The 22877-nt window shown below is 41.0% G+C and overlaps 1 protein-coding gene across 1 annotated transcript in view; it reads left to right on the top strand.

Moving 5' to 3' along the window:
• GDI1 (GDP dissociation inhibitor 1) overlaps positions 1 to 22877 on the top strand; it is a 394348-nt gene that overhangs the window by 270713 nt on the left and 100758 nt on the right. The window contains exon 7 of the mRNA XM_044080268.1: positions 19780 to 19879. Within this exon, the coding sequence (XP_043936203.1) occupies positions 19780 to 19879 (100 nt within the window). The remainder of the gene's footprint in view (positions 1 to 19779; positions 19880 to 22877) is intronic.

Below are 22877 nucleotides of genomic sequence, written 5' to 3'. Positions count from 1 at the left end.
TATTGTCACGCTTTGACTTTTCAAGTAATTGCTTTTCACTCTGTACTGCTCGTTCAGCTAGACCATTGGATTGAGGATATTCAGGACTGCTAGTGACATGTACAAAGTCCCATTCTCTTGCAAATTTCCAAAACAACTGACTAGTAAATTGAGTACCATTGTCAGAATAAAGTTTGTGTGGGCTACCACGAACTGTGAAATGATGTTTTAGTTTATTGATAATAGCTGTTGAGGTTAAGTTTGGTAGCAGATCAATCTCAAACCAGTTTGACTAAGAGTCTACCAAAACCAAATAATGTTAATTATTCCATTCAAAGATATCATACAGTAGACCAAGGTAGTTGAAGTATTGGATTTAGCTGAAGCAGTTCTCTTTGCAAATGCGCTTTGATACTATTACATACTGAACAAGAAAAATGAACTCTATCAATATCTTTTGATAATGAAGGCCAAAATACTAGTTCTCTTGTCCTTCTGTTAGTGCATAATAAACCTGGGTGACCACGATGCAAAATATGAATATATTCATGCTGTAAGGAAGCAGGAACAATAATTGTAAGACCTTTGAAAATAATACCATCTTCCATCAACAATTCATCTCTGTAAGGAAAATATGATTGCACCTCAGGTGATACACTAGATTGCTTTGACGGCCATCCAACATTGATGTAGTGATTGAGCTTTTGTGAAATTTGATCAGTCATAGTGTGATCTCTCAACTCATCAAGTCTAGTGGTGGAAACGTTAAGCACTGACATTACATCAGAGTCAAAAGTTTCAGCTTCAAGCTGCTCTGTTGTACTTCTGGGCAATCTGGATAAGGTATCAGCCAGATAGAGCAATTTACCTTTAGTATACTCCATTTTGAAATTGTACTTTTGCAATTTGAACATCGTTCTTTGTAATCTCACTGGAGCAGAATGCATAGGCTTCTTTAGAATAGTAACTAGAGGCTGATGATCAGTTTCAATTTGAATAGCTCAACCATATTGCCAAACGTTTTTTCTCAATTTGAGCATAATGCACCTCAGTTTGGGTAAGTGTCCTAGATGCATAGGATACTGGTCTGCTGTCTTGCAAAATAACTGCACCAAGACCAAAATTTGAACCATCACAGGATAGGACAACTGGTTTATTCAAATCACATTACCTTAATGTAGGGGAAGGTGGCAATTTTATGCTTAAGGAGGTCATCAAACACCTTCTGATGATGTTGCAACCACAATGATACAACATTTTTGCATGTTACCTCTCTCAAAGGTGCTGTCAGTTCACTGAAATCTGGTATAAACTTGCCCAAATAATTGACCATGCCCAGAAAACGCTGTAAACCTTGCACATTATCTGGTGTTGACATCTCTAAAATAGCTGTTTGTTTGGTTGTGTCAGGTCTGAAGCCTGTAAACAAAATGTCCTATGTAGGTTACTTCTGGAAGTCTGAATTTACACTTCAGAGGATTAGGCTTCAAGTTTACTTCACGTGCTCTGCCTAGACCTTTCTTGAGGTTTCTGTCATGCTCTGCTTCGCTATTACCTCCAACTAATAGACTCTCTACTATTACTGCACAAGGATATCCTGAAAATATTTGTTCCATTGCACACTGAAAAACTTCAATTGCAGAATTTATTCCAAATGGCATCCTTAGGAATCTGTATCTGCCAAATGGGGTACCAAAAGTATTTAGAAATGAGGATCTACGATCGAGCATCACTTGCCAAATGAACTCTTTGCATCCAAAACAGAAAATACAGTGGCATTTGGTATTAGAGCTGCAACTTCCTCAGCTGTGCACATTGGATGATATGGCCTCTTTAATGCTTTGTTCAAATCTCTAGGGTAAATGCATATTTCGTCTGAGCCTTTCTTATGAGCGGCTACCATGGATGAACACCCATTCAGTTGGCTCTGTGACTGGACAAATCACACCTTGCTGCACCAACCATCTTATCCAACTGAGCTTTGACTTTATCTTGCATCGCTACTGGAACTTTCTTGCTGGTCTGACCACTGGAGTGACCTTGGGGTCTAATTTCATAGAAAACACAACTGGAAGTTTGCACAATTTATCATTGGAAACATCAGCATTCTCTGAGAAATGGCTTCTGAAAAACTTGAACTAGGAACTGCACTGACATGATGAACTTCTTTAGCAAAAGAAAGCAGATTCATTCTCAAACTATTTTTGAGACCTAGTAAAGATTGCACTGGTCATTGGACTATGTAGAATAATAAGTTGTAACAGTTCTCAGCCAAATAACATGAAAGTATTACTGAACCTTCGGTTTGAATTTCTTCACCTCCATACATAACAAGTCTCGCACTGCTGGTTACACTGAGTTGTTCGTTGGTTTTCACTTTTGCAAATGTGTCTGCTGATATAGCATTACACTTTGATCCAGTGTCTACTTTGAGCTCTGTGGATTTCCCATTGATCTGAACCATGCAAAACACTTCACTCCTTGTCAATAAGTTTACTGCATAAACTCTTTTTCCCAGCACAGATACACCATCCATGTAGAAAGCTGACTGTTTTTGGCTCTACTTGATCAACTTACTTTATTGTGCAACCTTTCTTTACAACTGTGTGAGGCTTACTTGATTTGCAAAACTTTTGAAAGTGATTCCATTTCATACACTTATGGCTTTGCTGACCATATGCTAAACACTTCTCTCTTTTAGACTCATGGTTTGCACCACAATTGCGACAGTTAACAATAAAGCTAGACTTGGGTTTTGCTGACTCATGTTTGTGTTGCACTGAGCTGGCGGTGGAGCTTGCACTTTTCCTGGAACTCTCTGGAAAACTTTGCATCTTCTTTGTAAATCCTGTGGCTGCCCTTTTCTTAGGCCTGTTTCTGCTTGCCACGTGTTGCATACTGTCTACGTTTGCTCTGCAGTTTACTGAAACCATACTTTTGTCACTTGTAAGCATGCTCGTATGCCTTTCTGTCACCTCATGACAAATCTCTGTTGCTTTGCTTGATGTCAAATTACTGCCACAAAGAAAAATCTGTCTCACTGCACCACTATTAATACCAAATACAAGTCTGTCCTCTATCAGCACATCTTTCAAGTCACCAGACCGACACGTTTTAGCCTTGTTCCTCAAGTCAGGTATATAAGCTGCAAATGTTTCCCCTGGTTTCTGATTTCTTGTGTAAAACAAATGGCTCTCTAATGTAATGTTCATCTAGGGGTTGCACATTTCTCTGAACTTACACTTTAAACAAACACCCTGGGTCTTCTCTGGATTCAGCTTGCACAACAATATGGCAGTCAGTACCCTCACCTTCATACACTGCTGGTGCATATACAAATGATCGCTCTCTTTGTATAGCCTCAGATCCTGCCGTCTTTAGGAAAATAAATGCCCTTGTGCATGCATCTCTATCTGCATAAGCTGATTGTGTAAAAATATTGTAATCCTGTTCAAATAATCTCCAGTTCTCTACAATATTCTGGTCAAACACAAGTGGCTGATGTTTTCGAAATCCGTCTGCCATATTAACACATACCAGCGAAGGGTCTTGCAAATACATACAAATGTATGCACACACATGTGCATAAGTAATTGGCATAAACACAATTTGGTCAATGCTTTTGTGCTCTATACCTGTACTTTCTATCTTTAAGCTTATTTAAATTATGTGAATGAATAACCACATAGTGCTTTCAGTTAACTGGACTTTGTGAAATAAACCTCTTGGGTTTCTCAATGCTTTAATTCACTTTGCAAAATAACTTTTCGGATGTCTTAATGCTTAACTGTGCTTTGCGAAATAGTTTTTTAGATTTATCAATGCTTTATGGTACTTTGCAAAATAACTTTTGAGCTTTCTCGATGCTTTATTGTGCCTTGCAAAATAATGTTTTACATTTATCAATGCTTTACGAAACTGCTGAATAGTTTTTCAAACATTTTAATGCTTTATGGAGCTTAACGGAATAGTTTTTCGGCTTTGCAGTGCTTTATGAAATTTTCGATAGGTAAAGGCAGAAATGCTAAAAATCATCGGCTTTTGGAACCGGTAAAGGGAAAAATTCTAAAGTCATTGATCACCATTCACTATGCCTGCAGAATTGGTAAAGGCAGAAATGCTAAAGTAATCTCCTGGAATTTTATCGATAAAGGCAGGCATGCTACAGTCATGCACAATCACTTATTAAAGTCGTCACTTTAACAAACATTCAAGAACTTTGCAATGCAACTGAGCAATTCACAAGCACTGTAATACTCTTGTAATCTTTTGTAAAAACACCTTTCTTTGATGCAAGAAACTCATCAAGCAATTACACAATGTGAATAGTCAGATTTTGTTGCCCAAGTTAAATGTCTTTTGAGGTATCTACACTTTGTAAATGACTAGATGCAATACACTGAAATTTCCCCAAAATGGCGGCACCTTGCTAGGCAATTCCTTACAGTACAAGTAGCACTCTGTAATGGCAGCACTTAGATGTTCATCGTGCATACAGCTGCAGTCATAACAGATGGGTTCTCCTGCCGTCAGGCGGGTCCTCGGTCGGCCGAATTCCAAAGTCTAGGTCCGGCGTCGGTTGTCGTCGCTTCTTCCCTGACGTCAGTGCGACAGGGGTATAAAGGAACCAGCCGACGCCATATTCTTCAGTCTTTTTTGCCACGGTGCCCGAAGCAGAAGCAGTTCGCAAGTGCCGGTCAGCCAGCTTCTGAGATTACAAAAAAATTTGGAACCGAAGTCTTCTTAAAAGCTTAGTACCCCGTTGGGGAAACTTTTTCTTGCCTCAGACCGATGTCAGACAAAGTTAATAATTGTATTTCTTGTGGGAAGCAAATACCACATAAGGATTTCCATTCCCTCTGTATACCTTGTTTAGGCCCAGACCACGACGTCTCGGTCTGTCGTTTTTGTGCTACATTCAACAAACACACTATTAAGCGTCGGGCGGAGTTCGCCCAGCATTATTTTGGGAAAGCATTTAACTATACTATGTCATCGGATACTCCGACTCTGGTTTTGTCTAAAAAACGCAAAGACAAGGACCGACACTCGAGGTCCGTGGCCTCTACTGACACCACGCCAAAGCCTACTACACGTGGTCCAGTTCTCAGCAAGGCACCTACGCAGCCCCTGATTACCGACGACACATCTTTGGCGGTGTCTCCTGTACCCGAGGTCGCAGGCTCCTCAGCCCACACCCTGACTACAGATACCGAAGCCACGCTTGGCATTGAAACACAGAATGTGGACAGGTCCACCTCCACTCAAGGTGTCTTCAGACCTTCCTCTTCTTTCTCCATCAAGGCTTTCACCAAGTCTAAAGCTACCATGCACCCTAAGAGACCAGCTACACAGGGCCCATCTCCAGGCCCCATGCCTAAGAAACATATGCTTAAAATGGCTGAGGATTTAATTACTCTAATCAGAGGTTCTCAGCCACCTCCGGACAAAAGACCCAGAGTGGAGGAAGATTCCCCCTCCTCTGATCAGGGCTGCATTATTTCAGAGCACTCTGATTATCAGGAACAGTCTTACTCTCCTTTTGAAGACTTTGATGCAGAGGAATCTATTCCTTCTGTATCCCCCCCTGAGGATTACTCATTTGGTGAAACTCTGCATACCTTAAGGGAACACTTCCACTGGGAAGGCCAGGATTATTCAGATTCCAAGAAAAGGCTCAGGGAATTTCTTTTGTTACCCCAGCACAGGCCTCTGGCTATACCTCCTGTCCTGGACATCCTAGATGATGTTTACTCGGAGGCCTGCCTTAACCCGAACTCTCTCCCTCCAGCTCCAGTTAAGCCTGACAGGTACTACAGGGTTCCTGACTCACACCAATTTCTATACAAAAGCCATGCTGCTGACCTAGAAACCATCTCACAGGGGCCCAAGGGAGTTAAGGCCTCCATTGCCAAAACCCATTGCCTTCTGAGGGAGATTCCAGATCCTTAGAAAGGTGGGGAAAAAAGGTATATACCTCGGCTACCTTATCCATGAGGGCCTTAAACTGTCAGTTTCATATGCTAAAATACCAACAGTTTCTGTTATCTCAATTGAAAAGTAAAATGTCACAACCTGAACAACCAGACATGAAGGAGTTGCAGGATTTGATGCATAGTGCAGAACAAGTGGGTAAACATACCTTACAATGTGGTTTTGATGCTCTAGAGGCCTCATGTAGAGCTGCTGTTACAGGCTCAGTCATACATAGGCATGCCTGGCTCAAGGAACAAGCCTTGCCTGATCATGTCAAAGCTAAATTACTAGACGCCCCTCTTCAAAAGGATGTACTATTTGGGGCAAATGTTGAGGAAGTATTATGGAAAATGGAGGAAAAGGCTAAATCAATGCAAACTGTGAAAGAATTTCTAAAGGTTCAACCCCCACATTTTAGTAGAAATTGGCCTTCCAAAAACTGGTCCTTTCCTGCCACAGACAGACCCCAAAGAGGCAGTTACAGGTGCCCAAGGGGCAGAGGACAAACACAAGGCTTGTACAGAGGCAGACAATGGCAAGCTCCTACACAAAGAGGTGGTGAGGACAACTCGCAATCTTTCAGAAAGCAAACCCAATGACTTTCCCCTTTGCATGCCAACCAGGTCTCAAATGGCAGCCCCCTTAGGAGGAAAGCTGGCACTATTCTCAAAAAATTGGCATATTGTCACAAAGGACAAATGGATCCTGAACATTATAAACAGAGGCTACAAATTCCATTTTCATACCCTTCCAAAAATGAAAGGCATGCCAAACCTGCCACACAATCAAAGCGCAGAGGCACAAAAGCAAATTTCAGATCTTATAAACATGAAAGCTATTCAAGAGGTACCTACGCACGAACAAGGTCAAGGTTTTTATTCCAGGCTATTTCTGGTGCCAAGGAAGGGCAAAAATTGGAGACCTATTTTGGATCTTTCCATCCTAAACACATTCCTACTCGTACCAAAATTCAAGATCCTCACTCTACAGCAACTTCTTCCCATGCTGGGCAAGGAGTCTTGGCTGGTAACATTGGACCTCAAGGAGGCATACCTGCATGTCCCAATCAGACAAAATTGCAGAAGATACCTCAGATTTCTTGCAGGTTCAATAAATTATCAATTCTCTGCATTGCCCTTTGGTTTATCTACTGCGCCCAGAGTATTCACGAAATGCCTGGTATCAGTAATTGCCTACTGCAGACTTCAAGGGATACAAATATACCCTTATTTGGATGACTGCCTGATCCAAGCGGACAGCAAGCACATTCTTCTGAAACATCTGGCTTATGTAATAATGTTATTAAACTCTCTAGGATACACAGTCAATAAAGAGAAATCAAGACTAATACCCTCTTGGAAGATAATTTTCCTGGGTGCCAATTTGGACACAGACACCCAGATGGCCTACCTCACGCCAGAGAAGCAGGGGCAACTAATTCAATATTTCAGAACACTGGCAAATTGCACCAGGCTGACTGCAAGGAAAATCCTGCAGGCTCTGGGATTCATGGCATCTTGCATCTTACTAATCCCATGTGCAAAGCTGCATATGAGAAAACTACAATGGTACCTAAAAAACATATGGTCTCAACACAGCCACAGTTTGGAAACAATGATACCACTAATTCCATGTCTGCAAAAGGAATTTCTGTGGTGGGCTCAAGCATGCCAAACAAACTCAGGTCTTCCATTCAGCAGGCCTCAAGCAGATCAAGTCATCACAACAGACGCCTCGGACTACACCTGGGGGGTGCACATGACAGACCGGTGCATTCAGGGCAAATGGACCCAAAAAGAAAAGCACCTTCACATCAATCAAAAAGAAATGCTAGCAGTGATAAATGCTATTACAGCCTTCAAGGACCTTCTACAACCAGGTCAGCTATTGATAAGAACAGACAACACCACAGTTATGTGGTACATAAACAAGGGAGGAACACATTCTTATCCCCTATGCAGACTGGCCATGTCACTTTGGAACATGGCCATGGACTTACAAATGGAACTACAAGCGCAGTACTTGCCAGGCAAGGAAAACACGCTGGCAGACAATCTAAGCAGGAACATGACAGATCCACACGAATGGAAGTTGCATCCAAAAGTTTTTACAGAAATAATCCAAGAATGGGGAAGGCCAGACATAGATCTCTTTGCCTCCCACAAAAATCATCAATTGACAAAATTCTGCTCAAGGATTTTCCATCCAAAGGCCTGGAGAGTGGACGCTCTCTCTTTCAGTTGGACATCAATGACAGTTTATACCTTCCCACCTCTTCCTCTGCTGCCCAAAGTCCTATTGAAGACCAGAGCAGACAGACCAAAGATGATCCTCATTGCTCCGGACTGGCCAATGCAACACTGGTACCCACTACTAAGGAGCCTGACGCATTCCCCACTATGGACCCTGCCTCTAATGCCTCTTCTTTTGACTCAGCACAGCTTCAAAACTCTTCACAGTCAGCTGAAGACACTCAATCTAGCCGCATGGAAGATTCCTTAGCATCACAGCAGGCCCTGCTCTCCAAGGAGGTGCAGGATGTCATTTTGGAGGCCAGAAGGCCATCAACTAGAAAAGCTTACTCTGCAAAATGGAAACGTTTTTGTGTTTGGAATGAGAAAAAGGGCCCTTGCCCTGGAAAACTGAATTTACCTCAAATACTACAATATTTGACAGAAATGCTAAGCAGTGGACTTTCGTTCTCCTCCATCAAAATCCATGCCTCAGCCATTTCTGCAGAATACAATACTGATCCACCTTTATTCTATCACCCTCTATTAAGACAGTTCCTCAGAGGGGCTAAGAATTTAAGACCTCCAAGAAAACAACCAATACCTGCTTGGGATCTTAATTTCATTCTGGAAAAACTGACTTTGCCCCCTTTTGAACCAGCTGCCTCATCAGATTTACAATATTTGTCCTGGAAAACAGCTTTCCTTCTGGCTATCACTTCAGCTCATAGAGTTTCAGAACTACAGGCTCTTATGGCTGTCCAGCCTTTCATCATCTTCCATCAGGACAGAGTTTCATTACGTACCAACCCGTTCTTTATGCCTAAACTGGTATCCAGGGTAGCTTTAAATCAGGCCATACATTTACCTACTTTTTATCCTAATCCTCAAAACAAAGGGGAGAGATTACTGCATTCCTTGGACATCCACAGACAACTGCTTTATTATTTGGACAGAACAAAGCCTTTCAGAAAATCAGAACAGCTTTTTGTGGCCTATGCGGTAGGAGCTCAAGGAAAGTCAATATCCAAACAGACAATCTCAAAATGGATAGCCCAATGCATACGCTTTTGCTATTCCTTTCATGGCAAAACTGTACCTACAGGCATTATAACTCATTCCACCAGGGCCACAGCCACCTCTGCAGCCTTCCTCAGAGGAGTGCCTACCAAGGATATTTTAGAAGCAGCCACTTGGAGTTCTGTGCATATCTTATCTAAGCACTACAACCTACCATTATACTCCAAGTCTAGAGCAGGCTTTGCCACTGCAGTCTTGCAGGGCATTTTGGCTCCTCCTAGCTCCACCTAGTGCCTACCACCCCTTTCTTAGCTTTGGGATTCTACCCATCTGTTATGACTGCAGCTGTATGCATGATGAACATAGTACAGTTTTGTACCTACCATAAATGTAGATGTTCGAGTGCTAATACAGCTGCAGTCCAGGTTTCCCTCCCACCTTCCCCTCTAGGGGTATTCTTTTATGGTGTATTTGCTTGCAACTACTGTTTTTTTTTTATTATATTACATTGTATTATTACATTATTTTATGTATTGCCTTCCTTCTGGGGGCACCTGACATCTGGGGCAAGAAAGACTGAAGAAAATGGCGTCGGCTGGTTCCTTTATACCCCTGTCGCACTGACGTCAGGGAAGAAGCGACGACAACCAACGCCGGACCTAGACTTTGGAATTCGGCCGACCGAGGACCCGCCTGATGGCAGGAGAACCCATCTGTTATGACTGCAGCTGTATTATAACTCGAACATCTACATTTATGGTAGGTACAAAACTGTACTTTCTTGTGCTGGGTGTGTCTGTTCACATTCTTCAAATAACCATGCTTTGACTGAATTACACGAAGTAGTTGCACTTCACATACAGTGAACTCTTTGAAATAAATGAAAAAGACCAAACAAACTAGTGAATCAAACAAAAATGCTCCAAAAAGCCGAGTAAGCTCAAAAAAAATGTAAGGCAGTTTGCTCAAAAAAAATGTAACGCAGTTTGCTCGAAAAAAATGTAACGCAGTTTCATCACAAGTTTCATCACCTCTTTCAACATTAACTCTGGGTTTTTATGCTCAATTGTACGAAAGAATTGGTATTTCATCACCAATTCTGGTTTACATGAGAGATTGGGGGTAACTCCCCTATTTACATTTAGAAGAGGGAATAACCTTAAAGACCTGTTACAGAGAAACAATGCTGTCGACCTAATGGTCAGACAAAAAGGCACTAGTACTTGCGGGTGTTGCAAATGGTGTAGATACCTCCGGGTAGGGAACTCTTTTTCTATTGGTAAAAGGAAGCATTTCATTAACCATAAGATCAATTGCAACACTAGGTCTATTGTCTATTTAGCTTTTTGTGAATGCTGCTCTGCATTTTATGTTGGTAAAACGGATCGGCGTTTTCGCGACCGTATTTACCAACATATTTACGCTATTAAAAATAAGAAAGGTGACAATGCTCTTTCTAAACACATTTTGAGTAACAGTGGTCATAGTTTTCAATTTATGGGCATTGACAACATTAAAGTTGACATCAGGGGTGGGCCCCAATCTCTAATTCTAGAAACCCGTGAGCTAGAGTGGCAACTTCAATTAGATGCCTTCTCGTATCCTGGACTCAATGATAACTGTAATATTGCATCCATTTTAAAGTATAGGAGCTATCTAAGGTAACTTGCCGTTCATATTGGCAAGTTAATTGGTTCTCACAAGTGACATTTTTTCCTCTATTAGTTTTGTTCGTTTGAATTTATTTTAGCCCGGTTGCTATGGGTAGGCATATTTGTGTATTATTATTATTGTAATTGCTTATAGAAATTTTTACACAATTCTAGACATGTCCTACATCGATTTATGTAATAACTTGCTTTTATACAGGCAGGTTTTTTGTCCGGTTGTGAAATTTGCTTGTTATATCTTTTAAACATTTTTATCCTGTTATGTGTATTTTGTTTTTAATGCATTTCAATTGCACATGTTTCAGGAAGTGACATCAATAGGAGTCACTACCGAAGGTTTTAAATATTGTGAGCTTGCGCTCTTTTAGTGCTGATGAAGCTTCTGCTTTTGCGGTAGCGAAAACGCTGTGTTACTTATTCAATAAAACTGCATTACATTTTTTTCGAGCTTACTCGGCTTTTTGGAGCATTTTTGTTCAACTCTTTGAAATACATACACAGTAATAAGCACACACTGTAAGCACTTTTACACACTCTAAGATACTTTGAATAACTTTAATTATGCCTTTGATACCATACAAAGTCGTAGTTATGCCTAAACACAGCACTTTGTCCAAACATAGCAGTCACCTTGTTTTATTTTTACTTACTGTGCCCTTTTCTTTTCCTTATTATGTTCTTTTTGCTTGTTTGAAATCTTTTCTCTTTTTTTATGTCCAGCGTACTTTGTTTGTGCTCGTTTTACTCTGAACATGGCCAGTTCTGCCTTAAATACACTTGTTCTGCCTTCAATATGCTTGTTTTGCCTTAAACATGCTTGTTTTGTACTTTAAGCATATTCGTTTTGTCAAACACTTTTATCTTAAACATTTTCTTTAGTTAACAAATGTTTTGTGCTTTCTGCTTGCCTGATAATGCAGTTTATGCCCTTATAATTCCGTTTCTTGACTCTTTGCATTGAGTAAATAATTTGTATTGCTTTTCATTACCTTTAATTCTTTCTGGTTGTGTTTGCACAGTTTTCTCTCAGTTTTATCTTCGCTGTCATCTTTCCATCTCATGGCTCCAAATGTTCTGCTCTTTTCCATCCCACTAATGACACCATGTTGTTTTCGTGTTGGTACACAAATAAATGAGCCTTCTTGGGTTCTGTTTAAGCAGCTTTATTCTATACAAGCACATCACTGTAAAGGCTTATTTGACTATGACTAAGTAACTTGTATGCAAACTAACTGCTGCAATCATACATGCTCACTCACTGGCTGCTTCTACAAAATGGCACTAGGGATTGCATGTGCCTGGGATTTATACGTGCACGCACAGCCTCGCATGCTTCTTAAAGACATAGCACACACATGCTACACTCTGATCTACACCCTGTAAACAGCAGACATCATCATGTAGACCCTGTAAACTGCACATATCATCCTGCAAAGCCTACAGGAAATATACTTCTTTGTGCAGGATGTGTGAAAGTACACTTCATATTTGAAGGCTGCTAGCAGTTCATTTAATCCTAAATGGTCTGAGAGTGCCATGCTACAAGCTTGGAAGAAGCACACTTTGCCCTACAATGTCTTTGAGCTTCACACTTTATTCTGTCTGATCTGTGAACAGCACTTTATTCTTCAGAGTTTGAAAACTCACTTTAAGTCTGTTACACCTTACAGTATCAGTAAGCCATACACTTCATCCTTCTTATTTCTGTAATATATACACACATTTTTCTGCAGGTCTTTTAAAAAGTAGTAGCAGTCCTGACAGACCTGCAAATACTACATTTTATCTTTAAATGTCTAGAAACAGCCTCTGTCAGCTCTGCAGGACCTACACTTTGTACACTACCCCACTTCAGGGTTTTCAAGCAGCGTGTTTGTTCTGTAGGTATGTGAGTAGCAGACTTCATCCTTCATGTCCTGTAACAGTATATATAGTCCATGCAACAGTGCCTTTGAGAAATGTACAGTTTTTTCTACATGGGTTAAAAGCATTACACATTGTTTGGCAACCACAGAAGAAGTAGATGTTGTCTTGTTTGCCTTATGAGAAGCACGTTTTGCTCTGCATTGCCTGTTAACATCATTATTTCACAGTTCCTTTAAACAGAATTCATTATCTTACAATGTCTGCAACTGGAGAATTTTGAACTGCAAACTGCAGAGTATATTATAGCATATAATGTCATCCGTAACATATTACCTTATAAAACTATGAGAAGTGCACTTCAACCCGCATCCTTCAAGTAGCTTATTTCATCCTGCAGCATCTCAGAGCATGTCTCAGTATACACTGTCCTGCAGAATTGAAGGTATTACTTCGCAGCCTCCTGATGAAGTAAAAACATTTAAAGCTATCTATATTAAATAGTCCATGTGAAATGAAAGACCTGTGTGGAGCTTTGCCTGCCATGTAAAGTATCCACAGAGGTACTAAGCTTCTGCTTGAAAGTACCAGGCTGATTTTCTTTCTAGTCACCAAATGCCCATTTTCCCAAATGGTGTCACCGATGTCTAAAGATGCAACTCTGTCAGTGATATGGGAGTACAGCAGATGCCAAGTTTGTGATGGAGAGGGAAGGGACATAATTTCACCCTGAAGTTACTCAGAGTATGAAAGTGCCTTTCTTCATGATGTCCAGACAGTGAAATGTTTAGATATGTATTTGTAGCAGCAGAATGCATAGGAACTAGAGGAAAAATCCACTGAGATGAATGATGGCTGATTAAGTACAGTATAATTAATAAGAAGTAGAGCAAATAGCTAATACAGGATAAAATTGCATGGGCAGACACCTTTACCTGCTTTGAAAGTAATTTGGCCATCTGGATAGAGTAGTTGGTTGATGAGAGGTTAAAAAAGTATATATTTTTATGTCGCTAGCCCAGTTCCTGCACAAGCCAGTAGTAAGTCCGTTGCCTGGGTGAAATGAGTAGCAGCAAACTCAGCCTCGCTATCAGCGGGCAAGTGAGTGACCTACAGATTTAGTGCTTATTGGCCTATGGTGGTATTCATCATAGATAATGAGCACTGAATTAACTTGGAAAGTAAATTACCATCTTTGTTTCTAGGGCAGGGTTAAAGTATATTTATATATATATATATCTATGGAAAAAGGCTGTACTTGAATAATTTCTGAAGTACCTGTTAAACTGATGTAAAATAGTTATGCATTATAACAGACTGATGTTCTTCATGTTTCACTGTTGCAGTCATTGCATTTGGGTAATCTGCTGGCAGGTTGCCCTCAGTCGGCCTGATTAACAAAGTCTTGGGTCCTGTGTCAGTTGCTGTCCCTTCTTCCATGACGTCAGGTCATCAGGGGTATAAAACATGCAGCCGATGCCATTACATCAGTCTTTTTTGCCATGTGGTGCCCAAAGCAGCTGCAGTTCGCAAGTGCCGGTCGGCCGACTTCTGAAATTTTCGTTTTTGAGTTTCAGAATCGAAGTCTTCAACTTAAAGCTAAGTATCCCATTGGGGAAACTTTTTCCTTGCTCCTTACCAATGTCAGTAAAAGTTAATAATTGCATTACTTGTGGAAAGCAAATACCTCATAAAGATTTTCATTTGTACTGTATTCCTTGCCTAGGCCCTGACCACAATGTACCTTGCTGTCACTTTTGTGCTTTATTTAATCAGCGCACTATCCATTGTCGGTACATTTTTGCCTCTAAATATTCCGGTTCTCGGTTTAATTATCCAGAAATGACGTTGGTTAGCCATCCGACTACTGGGATTCTGAAAATCCACAAAGATAAAGACAGAGACAGGCCGTTGAGGTCCAAAACTGCCGACGATGCTTCTCCTAAGCCTGTTGCCAGTTCACCGGTACTTGGTGAGGCACTTTCACAGCCCCTGATATCCACTACTTCTCACTTGCAGGCCTCTACTGAGACCCATTCGGAGTCCAGTATGCCGCGAGATGCTTCACCTATGGAACCCGTGGATGTCTCTACCTTGGATGGGTCCAGAGCCACTGTGCAGGCACCGGCTTCAGAGGGTATATTCAGGCCTACAGACTTGCATATTAAACAGACTCCACCTTCAATACTAAGGCCTAAATCTTGATCTATGTCTAAAAAAACAACGCCCAGGCCACATGTTCAGGCCCCTATGCCTAAAAAATAAATTATCAAAATGGCTGAAGATCTAATTACTCTAATTAGGGGTAGTTAACCCCCCCCCCTTCTAAGAGGCCTAGGGCTGAGCTTGACTAGGAATCTTCTGATCAGGACTCTGTTTCTTCTGACTCTTCTAATGACCTGGATTTGTCCATACCTTCTTATGAGGATTCTGATGCAGAGGATTCTATTCCCTCTACTTCCCCCCTGAGGACTTTTCTTTTGGGGAAACTTTACATACCTTAAGGGAGCATTTCCACTGGGAAAGTCAGGAATTTTCTGATTCTAAAAAGAGGCTTAGGAATTTCCGTCCTCTACCTCAGCATAGGCCTTTGGCTATACCTCCTGTACTAGACATTGTTGATGATTTGTTTTCAGAATCCAGTATGGCCCTGATTCCCTGCCTCTGGCTCCTAGTAAACCTGACAGATACTACAGGGTTCCTAAGTCCCACAAGTTCCTTTTCAAGAATCGTGTTGCAGATCCAGAAACCATTTCTCAGGGGCCCAAGGGCATTAAGGCTTCTACTGCTAAAAATCCTACCCCTTCTGATAGAGACTCCAGGGCGCTGGATAGATGGGGTAAAAAGGTTTATACTTCTGCAACCTTGGCAATCAGAGCTTTAAACTGCCAGTTTCATATGTTAAAATATCAACAGCATATTATTGGACTGCTTAAACAGAAAATTATGTTGATTTCTGACTGTGTGGAAAGTAAAGATTTACAGGATTTATTGCACTCTGCTGAACAAGTTGGAAAACATACTTTGCAATGTGGTTTTGATTCTTTAGAGGCCTCTTGCAGGGCTGCTGTTACCGGGTCTGTGCTTAAAAGGCATGCTTGGCTTAAGGAGCAATCTCTGCCTGATCATGTTAAAGCAAAATTGTTGGATGCTCCTTTAAATTGGGACTGCCTGTTTGGCAATAAGGCTGAATAAGTTCTAAAAAAGATGGAAGATAAAGCTAAATCTATGCAAACTGTAAAAGATTTCTTACAAGTGCAACTTCCAAGATTTAGTAGGCACTGGCCTACAAAGAATTGGTCCTTTCCAGCTCCTTCCAGATCCTTTCAAGCCAAACCCAGACACACCAAAAGCACCAGGTTTCAATCCCAGGGGACTCTCAGAACTAAGCAATGGGGGGCCTCCACTTCAGAATCTGGAAATAACAAGACACCCCCCTACGGTAAACAGTCTCAATGACTTTCCTTTAAAATTACCAAGCACTTACCCTTTAGCCGCCCCTTTGAGGGGAAAGATTGCTCTCCATGCAAAAAACTGGGAACTCATAACCCAGGACAAATGGGTTTTAAATATAGTGTCCCAGGGATACAGATTTCATTTCCACACGTTGCCAACACCAAACAGGTGGCCAGACCTGCCCTCAAATCAGTGGGCATAGGCTCAAAAACAAGTACTTTCCCTCTTAAACATGGGGGCTATTCAACTGGTTCCAGAAGAGGAAAAGGGACAAGGTTTTTATCCCAGGCTTTTCCTGGTACCCAGAACAGACAAATAATGGCATCCAGTTCTGGACCTGTCCACTCTAAACACCTTTCTGGACATTCCAAAATTCAAGACACTGACTCTTCACCAGTTACTTCCTATGCTAGGCAAAGATGTCTTGTTGGCAACTCTAGATTTAAAAGAAGCATACCTGCACATCCCTATCAGGGAATCTTGCAGAAGATACCTATGCTTCAAAGCAGGCTACTTGCATTATCAGTTCTCTGCATTGCCCTTTGGCTTGTCTACTGTGCCCAGGGTATTCACAAAGTGTCTGGCTCCAGTAATTGCATTTTGCAGGCAAAGAAATATTCAAATATATCCATTCCTGGACGATTGTCTAATTCAGGCAGAAAACCAGGGCATACTTCTAAATCATCCGGCGTTTGTAAAAAAGATTCTAACTTGTCTGGGGTACACCATAAATGAAAATAAATCACAACTGGTACCCTTTCAACAGATTACATTCCTGGGTGCAAGCTTGAATACAACTGTCCAGATGGCTTTCCTCATGCCAGAGAAGCAAATTCATTTGGTAACTTACTTCAAACAAGTGGCCACAAAAACCCAGCTATCTGCAAGACAAATACTGCAAGCCTTGGGGTTCATGGCCTCCTGCATTCTTCTAATTCCATATGCAAGATTAAATATGAGGAAACTACAGTGGTACTTAAAAAGTCTATGGAGTCAACATTGTCACAGCCTGGAAACAATGATTCCTATCACACCTTGCCTACTTCCGGAGTTCCTATGGTGGGCAGAGGCCTGCCACCAAAACAAGGGACTGCCATTCATACTACCCCCTGCTGCCCAAACCCTAACTACAGATGCATCAGACTATGCATAGGGGACTCACCTGGCAGGGAAGTGCATTCAGGGCAAATGGAACCCAAATCAAATGCACCTACATATCAATCAAAAAGAAATGTTAGCTGTACAGAATGCTCTAACAGCCTTCAAGGACTACATTCTTCCAGGACAACTAATGGTAAAGACAGACAACACCACGGTTATGTGGTACATAAACAAGCAGGGGGGTACACATTCCTACCCCCTCTGCAGACTAGCCATGGCATTGTGGAACTCAGCCTTGAGCTACCAAGTGCACCTACAAGCTCAATTCCTGCCAGGAAAATTGAATACTCTGGCTGACGAACTAAGCAGAAATCTCATGGACCCACACGAGTGGAAACTAGAACCATGGATTTCAACATGTTGACAAGCAAATGGGGGAGACCAGACATATATCTATTTGCCTCCCCCCCAGAACTACCAGTTGGACAAGTTTTGCACAAGGACCCCCCACAAAAATGCCTGGAAAGTGGATGCTCTGTCCTTCAGCTGGAAAAACCTATCAGTCTACGCCTTTCCCCCTCTGCGTCTGCTTTCCAAAGTTCTGCTAAAAGTCAAACAGAACAAACCAAGAATTATTTTGATTGCTCTAGACTGGCCACGTCAACACTGGTACCCATTCCTGCACAGTGTGTCACAAATATCTTCATGGCACCTGTCTCAGACACCTTCCTTGCTGTCTCAGCAGGAGAACCAAATTCTGCACCCTCAGCTTCCAACATTGAACCTTGCAGCCTGGCTAATCACTTAAATTAACCCTTAGCATCCCTCAGCAAACCTGTGATGGATGTCATCTTGGAGGTGAGAAGACCTAGTACTAGAAAATCTTATGCTGACAAATGGAAAAGATTCTGTGCCTGGAACCAATCTTTAGGGATGAGCACAGCAGTGCCCAATTTACCTCAGATTTTGCAATACTTAACTGAGATGCTTCACAAGGGCCTGTCATTTTCCTCTATTAAAATCCACGCCTCAGCTATTTCAGCTCACTATAACACAGAACCACCCCTCTTTTCTCATCCCCTGCTCAAGCAGTGTCTCAGAGGGGCAAAGAACTTGAGACCACCCAGGAGAGCTTCTACCCCTGCCTGGGACCCTAACTTTGTTTTGGAGAAGCTCACTCTACATCCTTTCCAGCCAGCTGCTACTGCAGACTTAAAATTTCTTTCTTGGAAAACAGCCTTCCTTTTGGCAATCACTTCAGCTAGAAGGATATCTAAATTACAGGCCCTTATGGCAGTGGAGCCTTTCATCATCTTTCATGTGGACAGGGTATCTCTGAGGAACAGTCCATCCTTCATACCCAAGGTGGTTTCCAGTGTGGTTCTTAATCAGTCCATTCATTTGCCAACCTTCTTTCCCAATCCACAGAACAAAGGGGAACAGATTCTGCATTCCTTGGACGTGCACAGACAACTTAGATTCTACCTGGACAGAACTAAATTTCGAAGAAAATCTGAACAATTGCTAGTAGCATTTGCTGCTGGGGCAGAGGGGAAGGCTATTTCAAAACAAACCATTTCTAAATGGATAAGCCATTGCATTCTTTTCTGCTATAAGCACCATGGAAAACCTTTCCCCCAGGGGATCAGATCTCACTCCACCAGGGTTGCATCTACTTCTGCAGCCTTTCTCAGAGGTGTTCCTACCAGGGATATTCTAGAAGCTGCTACCTGGAGTTCTGTACATACTTTTATCAAACATTATCATTTACCAATTTTCTCTAAATCCAGAGCTGGCTTTGCCACTGCTGTCTTGCAGGCCATTATAGCTGGTCCTAATGCTGTATAAATTCCTCCTCCCAACCATAGCTTTGGGAATCTACCCAAATGTAATGACTGCAACAGTGAAACATGAAGAACATAGTACAGTTGTGTACACTTACCATAAATGTAGATGTTCAAGTGTATTCACTGTTGCAGTCCTGGTTACCCTCCAGCCCCCTGTTTTTCTCTGACTATACCTCTACTTTCTTTTACTATGCTTAAAAGCCTTTTTGGTGTATTTGCTTTTAGTTGGAGGTATATTTTTGAGTTTTTAATTTTATTTGCTCCCTATTTGGGGGGCATCTGACATCTGGGGCAAGAAAAACTGATTTAATGGCGTCGGCTGCATGTTTTATACCCCTGATGACCTGACGTCATGGAAGAAGGGACAGCAACCGATGCAGGACCCAAGACTTTGTTAATCAGGCCAACTGAGGGCAACCTGCCAGCAGATTCCCCAAATGTAATGACTGCAACAGTGAATACACTCAAACATCTACATTTATGGTAAGTGCACACAACTATACTTTTTACTTTCATCACAAGCACTAAATCTGTAAACACAATAACAAAAAATGTCTTTCAAAAAAGATATACAACTATAAAGCTGTATTTCAAGCAATGGACAATTGTTGTTGATCTTTAATTTCTTGAATGCAGGTTAAGTGCAATTTATGGTGGGACGTACATGCTGAACAAACCAGTGGAAGAAATAGTAATGGAAAATGGAAAAGTGGTGGGAGTGAAATCTGAAGGAGAGGTATGGACACAATCACCAACTCTGCTCTGTGTTTTGTAAAGTCTGCTGTGGTCTCAGGTTCAGTCACCAGCACTGCTGTGTGTTTTGTAAAGTCTGCTGTGATCTCAGGTTCAGTCATAAGCACTGCTCTTTGTCTTGTAAAGTCTGCTGTGATCTCAGGTTCAGTCACCAGCACTGCTCTGCGTTTTGTAAAGTCTGTTGTGATGTCAGGTTCAATCACCAACACTGCTCTGTGTATTGCAAAATCTGCTGTGATCTAAGGTTCAGTCATCAACACTGCTCTGTGTTTCATAAATCATGGTATCTTGCCATACAGTCACCAACGCTGCTCTGTTTTTCTAAATCTCACAATTCCCAGATCTTTCTTTTACAAATATATGACTTATTTTTTAAACCACTGAAATTAGAAAAATGTTTTTGCCTCAAGCTAATATATTTTTTATTTGTATTAATTAATAATAATTAATAATTTTAATAATTTATCTTTTATTCCTACTGGCCTGTCTTAACCTTCTATCTTGACATAAGTCATACTTTACAAATAGTACTAGCTATGTTCAAAGCCTAAGTTTTGTTGCCATGATGTAACAAATTTGTATTTTCTTATGTATACTACATTTGTTTACTTTATACTTTATTGATTATTGTAATTTATGCATTAAAATTTACTGTTACTCACTGAGCTTTTCTCCCCGGGCCTCTACTGAAAAAGGACTTGTGTCCAGTCAGACTTTCCCACTAAGCAAATGGTAAATAAATAAAGAAGTAAATAAATAAAATATAAAGTTGAGCAGCCAAAGTTCTGTGTTTGAAACTACTAAACTGCCTCTTCTTTACGTATTTTTCTTAGCTTCTAATGTCATGACATGTATCTAAAATACATGATGACTGGGGTGTTACTGGAGGATTCCAAGTTCAACAGTACAGAAATTGCTTACAAAAGTTAATACATTCACTAATTTCAGATTAAATCCAGACTAGCAAAAATTAATCAACTGTAATAAGCACAGTGCCCAAATGCCTTTATTACATGAATGTAGACTATAAATAAAACTGTAGTCTAAATTAAAAGTGGACCTGACACTTCTTTAACAATTTATTGTAGTAAATCAACTTTAGCATTGTATTTATTGGCTACAATTTGTCATTGGCTAGTTTGAGCTTATTGGGGATCTTTTCAGACCTCTGAATACTGTACTGTCATGAGGCAGAGACAAGTGTCTTCACCATGGGCCAAAAGAGTTTTTTTTATCATGGGCAAGTTGCATCACTGGCTTATACCTGTTCTGTGAACCATACCTCTCAACTGTCCAGATTTTCACAGAATGTGCAGATTTTGCATCGTATCTTTGGTCTGTTCCTCATAAAATTTGTGGTTTTCTGGCAAATCACTGAGGATTGAAGTCACTAAGTCATAACATACATTTGAGTTTCAGTTTTCATATCCTTTAGAAAATGCATGCAAATATAAATCCTGTTATTCTTTCTAAGTTCATAAGAGCAATATTTAAAATCTGTCCTTATTTTTAGACTAGTGCTCTCCACCCCATTGCTTTAGGATTTGTCTAGATTTCTTGCTTTAAGAAGTTCAGAGGTATACTATGAACATAGTCTGTATTTCCCTCAAGTGTAAATTGTTTCGGACACACACACACACACACACACACACACACACACACACACACACACACACACACACACACACACACACACACACATGCATGCACCATTTATTTGTCTTGCATTCATTTGCAGAGATGTTTTTTTCTTATTTATCAAGCACATAATGTGTGGAGATAAGTTTAAAGTATGGGCAATTTCGTCATGTTTTGCCTATTTTTTCAGAAATTCCTTCATGCACACCCATGTCCACTTATCCAAAGCCAACTGATGGAAACATTCTACCCATACACTAGCACACACAAATCAAAACACACACACACACACACACACACACACACACACACACACACACACACACACACACACACACACACACACACACACACACACACACACACACACACACACACACCTACAATTCATGTAGAGTGATTCATGCCCATGAAGACACACACACACACACACACACACACACACACACACACACACACACACACACATACAAATTCATGTAGAGTGATTCATGCCCATGAAGACACACACACACACACACACACACACACACACACACACACACACACACACACACACACACACACACACACACACACACACTCTCTCTCTCTCTCTCTCTCTCTTAGATTTTTAAGTCTTAAAATATACTTATTTAAGGCATTATCTACTTTCTAGTAAGTTGGTACACTGGGAAGCAGCTTGGCAGCAAGGAATCCCCCCATTCTTAAAAGAATAGTTTTCAACAAACGTATGTCTGTTAAATGCTGGACTAATCAGCCTGCTTTAAGACATTTCTTACTTAATAGTACTACATGTTAAAACCTCTTTTTTTTTTACTATTAACAGTACATAGCCCTTTTCTGTTAGACTTTTTACTGATTGTTTCTGGACTGTGCTTGCCTCTGAGCTTGGCTCAACCCTCTCCATTTACTCTCACTTCGCTCGGGCTCACTCCACTCCCTTACCCTATCCCCATTCCCACCCACCCCCACTTTCATTTAATTTATTCATTCTGACCACACCCAACTCTCCACTCACACAAATCACCAGTCTCCAGCACACACACACCCAAAAGATACTCCCACATACCTCCTCAACCACTCATTACCCAACACCTATAAACTCCTTCTTCTAAGGACAACTCTGTTATAATACTACTACTAACTCACAACAAGAACTTACACTCTTCCTTTTTGCTATTATTACCATACACCTACACTTATCCTTCCTAATAACATCACTACACAATCCACCAACATATCCTTCACTTAGCACACACATCCCCATACAACTCTAGTTCAACTATATCTTTACTTAATCTGCTAACTTCAATAACCCTCATCTTTTTGGCACAAGCAAC

The sequence above is a fragment of the Protopterus annectens genome, chromosome 8.part0 (genome assembly GCF_019279795.1).
Source record: "Protopterus annectens isolate FY-2018-M chromosome 8.part0, PAN1.0, whole genome shotgun sequence".
Lineage (NCBI taxonomy): Eukaryota > Metazoa > Chordata > Ceratodontiformes > Protopteridae > Protopterus > Protopterus annectens.
Note: the sequence above shows the minus strand (reverse complement) of the source record. Positions and strands in the feature narration are given on the sequence as shown.